General features: G+C 43.2%; 1 protein-coding gene across 1 annotated transcript in view; it reads right to left on the minus strand.

Annotated features, from left to right (window-relative positions):
* Positions 1–606: 606 nt before the first annotated feature.
* Positions 607–11,209, minus strand: part of LOC106811690 (protein APCDD1-like) — a 23,199-nt gene continuing 12,596 nt past the window's right edge. Inside the window, exons 3-4 of the mRNA XM_014815391.1 lie at positions 7,863–8,430; positions 607–3,378 (exon numbers count right to left, since the gene is read on the minus strand). Coding sequence (XP_014670877.1) covers positions 2,608–3,378; positions 7,863–8,430 — 1,339 coding nt within the window. The 3' untranslated portion in view covers positions 607–2,607. The remainder of the gene's footprint in view (positions 3,379–7,862; positions 8,431–11,209) is intronic.

Consider the following 11,209-nt stretch of genomic DNA (forward strand, 5'->3'; position numbering starts at 1 on the left):
TACAAGGTTGTAAAGCATGTTCCATTAATTCCGACAGAAGGATATCTGACCCCCGGGAGCGTCCAGCACTGGTGGTCAGGCCAAAGAATCGTTATAAATTTCGGCACCTAGCTGCACTACAACAACAACGTAGGCTTACATCATCGTCTTTCTTTATCAGAGTGATTCCAATCTGAAACAGCTAACACGTGGGGGTGGAAGCAACGAACATTGGGTCTTTAAACTCACAGCTTCGCGTACTTGCGAGCTGCGTGTCGGAAGGTACATTGCACAACCTAACTTTAGTTATTAGTTTATTACGCACCTGTTTGCTTGTTTTGGGGTTAACTCCCTGATCGCGAACTACCATGTCACCATATCCGGCGAGGTGACCGTGGAAGCAGTGAGCACTGATAATTTCAATTCACGGCTTCGCCCCCCCCCCCAACTGCTTGGGAAGGAACACTGCTGCACCTAACTCATCATTATTTAGTATGCACATGCTGGTTTGGTAACTATATTCAGTGAGTGGATTCCGAGAAGTATCAGAACATAACACATGACACAACATATGGAGACTTTTTTATTTTCAAACACGACGAATTTACCAACTAGTTCACTGTAAGGTTTGCACCTTATCATTCTAATCTCACAAGTTAAAACGTACATATATATAATGAATTATATTTGACCAAAAAAGCATCTTAACAAATATCATTTTCGCATAGGCTTAGTATATATATATATAACGAATTCAATTTATCTCAACAAGACCCAATTTATCGATATACAGTTTCACATAAACGACATAAATGAAAACCTTACTGTATAATTCCTCAACAAAAATATAAATCACCACTTGACCGTTTGAAATGCATTATGCCGTAATAGTTTAATGGCAATAATACGAAACCTTTGTTTAACCAAGTTTAACAGAGACAAAATTAATTCTCACGGCAGTTTCCTTTACCGCGTTGAATGCGCGTAGTACGAACGAGGAAATAACATTTATCATAACGTATAGCTGTTTGCGAGCAGCAATCGACAGCGCACGTGCGTTATAATATCATCTTCATTTTATTGTCATCTGTTGCCAGGTTTGTCCTAATATATCCTCCACGACGTGATATAAGCAACGGGTGCATGTATGCCTAGGCTTATCATTAGTAATGCTAAAATGTGTCACTAATACTGATAAATGTTTAGATGTTATACGATAGGCCTACGTAATGTACGATATTTAAATGACGCTATAGCCGGAATATTCTACGTAATACTATACGATTATTATGCATATATCACAAACGAAACTAACTGAATTAAAGACCAAGCAATTTAGTATAATTAATAGGGCTTTTTAAGAAAGTACACAACAATCAAATCCAAGTCGAGAGTGAATATCTATCTGAGCATCATAATTATATAGTTAATTACATCAATTGAGAATATGCTGAACATATTTACGATTTCCTTCCCATTAGCTATAGAACCGTAACACACAATTCACGGGTAATGAATAAAGAATAAAAAATCCACATGTAAGGTTTAGACTATTTAGCTAACCAATGTTATATAATTCAAGACATCAGACGCATATATTACATACCGAAAAGATGTAGGCATTTTTATAGGGTCGTCATACATCAACGTACATGCAGATAAATCGGATAACAAAGAACTGTTGTATATGACAGTTTATTTACAAAATTAATCTACGAATATTTTTTTATAGCGTTAACTAACATCGCGCTATATCTAGTGTTGACATCATTTGTTACTGAAAGGTGATATGCATTTCAGAAAATGCAGCGTACACTGGAAACCCCATGCCGATGGTTCCAGAACTAAATCTATTAACCACTAGCTGTCCACCTTGCTCCTTGGTGGCACACATATTATTATACCTTGATTATACGCAGTTAGTTGTAATATTGCCCATGAAGAGTTATCGGACAAAGATATGCAAAAAAGATCAAACTCAAACAGCAAAACGAACCCTGATTCATTGTTAAGTAGGTACTGAAGCGGTTGATTGTTGTGTTCGCATTTTGTAAAAGGAAATATCATCGTTTGTTGAATCCATCTGCCCTTTCTGTCCTTATCCTTGGTTATATGAGACATTTGGCATGCATTTGAACAGCTAATTATGCGGTTACTTCTGACACACTAATTGTTTGTTATGATAGTATGATACATCACCATCTACGATGATTATCTTCCTAGAATATTACACTAAGCTCTAGCTATAATGTCGAACTGAGTGGATATATTCCTGCATGGAACTGTGACTGCCACTCGTGATAACTGCTCCTGGCCACCTCGACGGTTGGCGCAGCCAATTAACCCCTACGCATGGTCAAGAACTTGGAGGATGAGGTTCCTGAGAGTTTTCGATATTTTTCGGTTTTTGAGATTTTGACACAATGCACGATACACGATTGCCATATTATACCACGTAATGTTCTTACACCACATAGTGACTGATTTAATAGATAACTGTAATTTAGCTGCATGTTTCGTCTATTCGTGATTTTATCGTACATATTAACATATTTACATGTTTCATCTTAAATATAATTCTGATGCAGCATCGCTGCGTGATCCATAGAACTCACTCTAAACTGACGATCACGTCAGGGCGGCGCGCAACGTCGCGTGCGTCGCCAACAACACGTAACAAGTGAGCAGCGCACTGATGGCGACCAGCCCATGGTCGGCTGACGTCGAGCCGACACCATCCGACGTACGCTTCCCACTCCACCTCGTCGTCTGCGGCGTCTCCTTGCACTGCACGAGCGGCAGCTGGAACGACGTCGGCCTGTACGTCGGCCGGAAGCGTCCGTCGCTCGGCTGCCGGCCGACGTACAATCGCGTGCCGCCGGCGTCGTCGGGCAGCAGGCGCACGAGGTCGGCCTGCACGTGCGGCACGGCGATGCCGAGGGTGGCACACCCTCGCGTGCTCGTCACGTCCTGCTCGACGTCGAGTCGCCACGAGCCGTCCGTCGCGCAGTCGTCGCCGACCTCGCCGTTCATGTTGACGACGGCCGTCGCGTCGTGCGGCGTCACCTTCACGTCGGCAACGAGCAGGTCGTAGCGCTCCCCGCCGCGGATGGCGCGCGACGCGGCGCGGAACGCGTAGCTGCCGGCGGCGGCGACGCTGTAGCTCTGTCGGCGGCAGTCGGCGTCGGCGTAGAAGTGGTAGCGCGCGCGCCACGTGCTGCCGTCGCGCACGAACGTCATCCGGCGCATGACGAACATGCCATGCGGCTGTGTCTCGCACATGCCGCTCACCCACGTGCCCTCTAACTGTACGGAGAGCACCGGCGCGGCGACCAGCACCGGCGGATGCATGACGTCGCTCTTTGCGATTGTCCGGCAGGCGTCGCTGTCGTCGCTGTCCTGCGATGATGAAAGGGTGAAGGTTAGAAAAGCGATGACTGGCAAAAATAATGATTGCGTTAGTTTCAGTCGTCCATGTTTTTAATACTTTCAAGCTAACTATTATGTGGCGATCATCCGGCAGGTGTCGCAGTCGTCGGTGCCCTGCGATGATTATAGATGAAAAAAGGATTGCGCTAGGCAGTTCTGGATTGCAGCTCTAAATTGCGCTGGTTTCAATCCATTCACTTATAGAGTACTTAGAGGATAACTACAACATGGCGATGGTCCAGCGGGTGTCGCAGTCGTTCGTGTTTTCGATGATTAAAGGATTAGAAGTAGTTTCAGACTAACTACTAGTCAATTCTAATAGACAGGTTTGGCGACAGGGAGTGGGGTGAATCTAGGATTGCACGCGCTTGTGTGTGAATGTAGGTAGGTGCTTGTTTTTTCTCAAAATGGTTGGCGTTTATTAAATTCGGACAGGGTATTAAGCTTGCCACTGCCGCCGCTATCGCGCACTGGACGTAGAAATCCGGCATACCTGATTAGGTGACTTATAAGAAGAACAGGAGCTTCAAATGCGAGATAATAAGTAAGATACTTTCGACATCATCGGCCACTTGGCAAGACGGTATAATATAACGATCATGAAAGTCTTTGCACACAACAGATAAATCTTCGTTAATGTAAGGGGTCTAAAACTTGATACGGGTTAGAGCAAATTTCCTAACGGGCAAATTTCTACGTAAAACATTCTAGGGGGATTGCTATATAGCTTTCTATTATATGTAATTTATATAGCTATATCTGATTATGTGATTAACAACAACGTTGTCGATGACCTTGACTTGGCGCGTCTGTCTTATTAAATCAAACATTGCTGTTTATTATCATTTAGCATCATCTGCGAATTGTATTACACGCGGCATTAATGGTAGGCCTATATAAATATATAAATATATATATATATATATATATATATATAGCGCAATATGCGTATAGTGCCGAGTGCCGAACGTCTGCATGTGCAGACTGAGCGGGCGCGTGTTACCGCACCAACCTAACCCGCGCTCGGTTTCCGAACCTTTCGGCAGTAACAGCAGCCGCGGACACATACACACGCTTCTGCCTCTGTGCGCATGCAGCCGACATGTGCGCCGTGACTAGCGGCGGCGTCATCAATGCGTGGCGTCGGCGCGCGCTTCCAAACCTGTCGCGCGTGCGTCGTCGTCACCTTGCACGGTGTCCGTGTTCGTACACGCGCCTCTCACCAATTAAGTGCCGCATTATTTACGCGATGATAGTGCGCCGCAGCGAAGCCGTCTCTAACCAGCCGCGCATTCCGATTCTCGCAGACGACATGCGCCGGCATCTGGTTTATATTCAGAAATAGACGGCATTCGGCTCTCATGTACATTGTGGTGTTTGCTTATTCGAGTTACACTTAATACGTTGCGCGTATACAGAACGTTGTTAATAGTATTATCAAGAGCGGTATTATCCGCTCTTGGTATTATATATGTTGTGTATTTATCGTAATTTGTTATTATAAATTATGTTTACTTTATCGTTTTACGGTTTCTGCCTTGCAAATTATTGGCCTGGTACTACTGCGAGCTTGTTTGACCAATTTAAGAGTTCATGCTATGAGAATTACTAGTGCTGGTATATGACTTCATATTCTTCGCAAGTTTAATTCGTCCTTGAGTTCTTTCTTCATTATTTCCTTTATGCATTTGGCCCTTAAATACATGCGAAGCTCCGTACACAATATGCGAGCTTCACACGCGTTAGCGGTTGCCACAATATTTGTCACATTCGAATATTTCTGTATGCGTTGGAAAAATTATGTGGTCGAAGATTTATCATGAGTTAGCCGAATGGCATGCCTATAAACGAGCTTGCACCTCTTCCAGATGACGCAGCCAACAGCTGCTTTACGAAGATCAATAAAGTGGATCTGGTTTCGGTATCAGTCAGTAAAAAAAACTCTCGTCAAAGTACCGAGACTTGCGATGCAGAGAGCGATAGGGGCAACCAACCGATGTCGATCTCGCGATCGTCGGCCCGTTTGAACACATGCAGCGCGCCCGAGTGGGGGATCTGTCAGAGGATATTTGCTATCGCATCTCGTGGCGGGGAGAAATATGCCATTGAAACGACTTAATTGAACGAACATCAATCTCGCGGAGACGTCCATTCGTTTACGTTTGCCTCTCGCAGCAAAGACTCGGCACCGGGAGACGTGCCCGTAGCCTAACGCATTCAATCAAAACCACAAACATTTATGAAGTCTATGAAATCGCTAGCAGATGGCTAGCCGCATGTGAGACCTGACACTCGTTAGTGATTTATTGTTTCGAGTAAAACTTTACTGCCCTATTAAACGGGGCTGTACTTATGTCGTAAGTATAGACCGTCATTCTCCTATAATTCAATACAAGATGACATTTCCAACCAAAAAATAGCGACAAATTATGGCGCAAAATTAATTTAAATGTTGAACTATAGTGTACATGTGTATATATTGTAGGTAAGGTACTAGAACTTAATTGTTTACTATGACCTCTCTATGCAGAATCATGAAGTAATGGGAGTAGCGGTGCTAGGGCGGCTATATAAGGAGAGCCGAGGAGTAATTAATTCGAGAAGGCAATAAGTCGTTAAGTATAGCAAGTATACGAGGGAATAGAAATGAATTAATTCGAGTGAATTTCGAGTTGGGTGCTATGTTCAAAATCAGGCTCGCGTAGTAACGACAATACTATATATAACAATATAATATATGTATAATATACTATAGCAATACAATATTCTCAATAGATATTATCTTATAATTATATATTTATATAATATATATATATATATATATATATATATATATATATAATATATATATATATATATATATATATATATATTATATAAACTTCTCTATTTACAGTCCATTTTCTTTTTAGACGCCTATGGAAGCACAAACATATACGCCACTATAGGCGATAGGCACGTTTTCAAGAGCTAACAATACCTATTATAGCAGTATTATTAGCTCTTGACGTTTTCTTTACTGTATTAAAGAAACGCAGTAAGCAATACGTTTACCTGCACTATTGCTAGAATTCTTGCAGTTTACAGTTTTCATATTGCAAAACGTGTATACCACGCATAGCGGCATACGTAGCCTATGTGCATCCGCTCTACTGAATCGAAGAGGCGAATCAACGTATACAGAAACGAAAAATCTCGTTGGATTACTTACTCCTTGTTTTCTCTTACCATTATCAAGCATCCATTGTTTAAAATAATGAAAAACTATATTCAGTAACTGTTCAAACGATGGTTTGAAAAGCTTCGCAAGAATTTAGTGAATGTTTTCTACTCTATAGAATTTCCATCAACAGGGTATGTCAAAGAAAGTCATTCTCTCATTAATACTTGGAATATGAAGCATGCATAGATTCATACCAGCAAATCGCACATGCGCACTTGCATGTATCCTGTATGTATACGCATTTCCACATGAGCATACAGCGGCTGTAGCTGCACCGTGCCTTGTAGTCGTGCTGTTAGTATTATACGTCTATGCTATTAGTTCTATAGCGCCGTCCTTCAGTTATAGCTACGTTTAGTACATACATAACGTTGAATAGTGTGGGTTTTTTTTGCACGCAGTAATTACCTAGGCTGCTGCCGGGTGTTCAGGTAAGCCTCGCTAAGCGCCATCGCACTTTCGCGATTGTAAGCCCTAACACCTATTCCGAGTCTATATGCTCGCATGAAAGCCTCTTTCTACGTGCGCTCTGCGGGCGACCTCGGTTCGCGCAGTTGTATCGTGTAAGCCAATTTGTTCGGAATGAAGTCATTCACAAACGCAGGCCGAAATATTATTTCAAATGTAAGCGTTTTCGCATGTGACCATTGCGCGGGGACCAAGAATGAATGCACTAGAATGCCATTTGTGTCGAGTTTATAACCTGGTTTGGCAACTTCGGTATACCATTATGAGAACCTAGGGCTTTTATGCTATTAAATATGCAGTATTTTGTAAAGCGTGGTAAATTTTCTTGGCTAATCTCCGAGGACGTTAAATTAGTTCTTTATTACTTGTGATATACAATTGAAGCGTTCAGCTTGCAGTATGACCACCCAGGCTGTACAGGGTTGACGCCTTCTGCGACCTATTCAAACACTTTTACTGCGCGTATTAATTTTATAGCGTGAAAGTAATATTAGGGCGGCGATATCTTTGAGAGGTGATGCATAATGGCAAACCATTACAGCAAACCCATTACGACGAAATCCCACAGGAGTGAACAGTCTGCATCTGTTGTCGCATAATGTGTTATAAAAATTCTGTACGTGGACGGAATGCGCATGCGGGTAGGCCGAATGCCATCGGTAAATGACATCAGGACCAGTTTCCCCGATAATATATTGCAACAGTTTAGATGCAAGCCAACGTTTCACATGACCTGACTGTAAGTAATGGATAAAATACTCACTTCCGCCGAGCGCAGTGACACCTGGTAGCCAGTCGGACGATACGACTTCCGGAGTCCCATATCCGTATGTACGTCGCCTAGAAAGAGCTCTTTTCTAGTGAGTACTTTCGAATCGCGCGACGTCCACTCCTCCACCCTCATCAGCTGCAGTTCGTGTAAAGCGAAGTTGATCGCCGTCGTGCAGTCTTTATCGAGAAACATCAGATCAACATTGTTGCCTCGCTGTCGCGGCACCTCCATGAACGTGAAGATCTCGTACAGATGACCCGGCAGCCATTTTGTTTTGCCGATGCCCGCGCAGGTGCGGTTGATGTTGCGGTAGAGAAGCTCGGCGCTCTTGTCCGTATATCCCATAATGAACACCTGCTGTAGGATATAGTCGACCTCTGTTCCTCCGGGAACGATCCAGGACGCCTGCGCGAAGCTGTACTCTCCCTTGGATATAATTACGTAACTTGGCGCACTGCAGGCACTGTCCGCGTACATGTACTGTAGCGCGACGAAAGTCGAATTTTTGAAGAGCGTGTAGTCTCTAATGACGAACTCCGGGCCTGGTCTGATTTCACACCTGTAAAATAAAATTTCCTTGAACGATTTGAATTCTTCTGGTGGGGTACGCGATACATTTGTCAATACAAAGACAAGTCGTAACTTGTGAAAGTTTATATGATATTTGTCACTACAGTCTCACTAGGGTCAAATAGAATTTCTTTAATCATAGGTTAAATTCTTCTGGTGGGGTACGCGATACATTTGTCAACACAAAATTAAGTCGTATAACTTGTGAAAGTTTATTTGATATTTGTCACTAGAGTGTTAATTCTTATTTCTTAGACATGCGCGAACATCTTACTCGATTCATGGCTCGGTTAAAGGAAGGCAATATCTACGCGAATTATTGACATCATGTTTAATGAAGTGTGATAACATTACATCATCGATATCATACATTCTCTCCCCCGCTCTCCCTCCCTCCCATCTCCCTCTCTCTCTCTCTCCCGCTTTCTCTTTCTTATTCTCTCTACAACTCTATCAGTAGCCCACCAATGACCTCGAGAATGTCTACCATTCCATTTCGTCTATTTATCAAGTGACGTGATGCTGCGAATGGGTACTTCATATACTATGTGCTTAGTATCCCAAGTGCTCCTTATCTATAGTTAGCTCTATTTTCCTGTACCGAGTAGAATGCAAAAGTGTTTATCAACGGGTGCTGGAAAGCTTGGTCGCATCCCCTGCTGCGACGAATCACGGTGACGATTGTGTACTTATTGTTTACTCTGCTCGCAGAGTAAACACACCGATGTTGCACCAACAAAGACATTCGAGACGCTTGACATCACTCGGTGTCGTATTTGTCTTCAGGAAGTGCACGGTGAGTATGCGCCGGTTAATCGGAATCGGTTACTGACTGAGTTTGACGCGAGAGACAATAAGCAAGCATCTCGGATGAATGAATTCACCGAAGAGGAGAACGTGGGACGTAGTGTGGAGCAATCTTTCATTCATTATCTAACCATGTAGATGAAGATTAAGGTGCTCTTTATTACGTTAACATTATCGAGTTCAGTGCATATAGCACTGCTAACGTGAGCATCTTATTTAAAGATGAAATCTGTTTACGGCAAAACGTATAAAAAACATATAAACGTAGAGCTCATATTGTTCAGCGAAATTAGTTTTATTTGATGGCAATGTACATCTCGAACAAACATACACACATACATACGCACGCACGTACGTACGTACGTGCTTGCGTGCGTGCGTGCGTGCGTGCGTGCGCGCGTGCGCGCGCGAGTGTGTGTATGTATGTGTATGTATGTGTGTGTGTGTGTGTGTGTGTGTGTGTGTGTGTGTGTGTGTGTGTGTGTGTGTGTGTGTGTGTGTGTGTGTGTGTGTGTGTGTGTGTGTCGTGTGTGTCGTGTGTGTGTGTGTGTGTGTGTGTGTGTGTGTATACGTTGTCGTATATTATACCGTCTGTCGCACCACAGCGGCAGCAAATATAATCAGTCACCTGCTCAGCCTCCATACTGACCGCTCAGCATATAATCTATACATTTATAATTAGCGATAAGGAACAGCACTCCGGTGAGAGTGGTCAGCCTGCTAAGGCCGATTATAACAAATTGCGGAAGTTGTGGAAGTTGCGGAACACATTTCCAACGTAATAATATACGATAAAGACAGATGAATATGAGGGCGAACATTTGCCGAATACAAATGTGGAATACGCGATTTTAGAAACGCTAGCGCGCGTTCTCGACAACTAAATTGCAGTGGTTGAGCGCGAGTACGAGCCACGAGTTATATACCGTGGAATATAAAGTAACGGTAAATCACAATTTCCGCGAGTAGATTTTACAAACACGTACGTATTCGGCAGAATTCAATCTAATATTGAGGTTTTACTGCGGAGGTCTACGGAGTGCTCTTTAGCCCACCATGCGTAGCACTACGAATGATATTGGTTTTTAGGAAAACACATAAGCAGCTTATAAGCGGAAAGAAACTACGTCAAAGTTCTATAAGGCCGAATGCTGTACATACTGTCTGCTATAGAAAATCCATGATCCATGATCTACATCCATTGATCCATAATCAGTGTTGTTCGGGAGGCGGGGACACAGCGCTATATAATCATACAGTTTAACCGCATATTGTCAACACTCACAAGTAAAATTATAACCAATTGCTCACGAAAGATACAAAGCTGATAAAAATCAATAGACGTCTTCAGCACCGCATACTGATTCTAATTCAGATACTGTCACGGGTTGAGTTCATTTTACAGACGTAAGAAGATTTGGAGAAGCACGTTTTGACAGTGCCCGCTACGCTACCAGCATAAATGCACGAAGGTGCAGAGTAGGTTTTCTCCGCAGACCTTCTGCAAGAGTATAGAGTGGGAAGTGGTTCCTGTATATACAGTATGTCAGTTAATCTATATAGTCAAGAATAAACAGATGTTCGCAGTGGAAAACACTGCCATTGAAAATAAACACGCCCGGCCCGCACCATTTTTCTTCATAACGTATACGGCTTCGGATGCTGGTACAAGAGGTTGATAACTATATCGCAGTTAATCGAGTATTGGCTGACCGACGGAGCACACAGAAGTGAACATCCACGACCTTATATATCATCTATGCTAGTAGGAAGACCAAAAACATAGGTAGATGATCCTGCATGGACATTACACATTACACAACGTATGTGTACGTTCAAGCGTGCGTGAGTGCGTGCGTGAGTGCGTGCGCGCGTGCGCGTTATCGAGTACGTCCGTGCGTTCGTGTGTGTGTGTGTGTGTGTGTGTGTGTGTGTGTGTGTGTGTGTGTGTGTGTGTGTGT

Source organism: Priapulus caudatus, unplaced genomic scaffold, assembly GCF_000485595.1.
Source record: "Priapulus caudatus unplaced genomic scaffold, Priapulus_caudatus-5.0.1 Scaffold564, whole genome shotgun sequence".
NCBI lineage: Eukaryota > Metazoa > Priapulida > Priapulimorpha > Priapulimorphida > Priapulidae > Priapulus > Priapulus caudatus.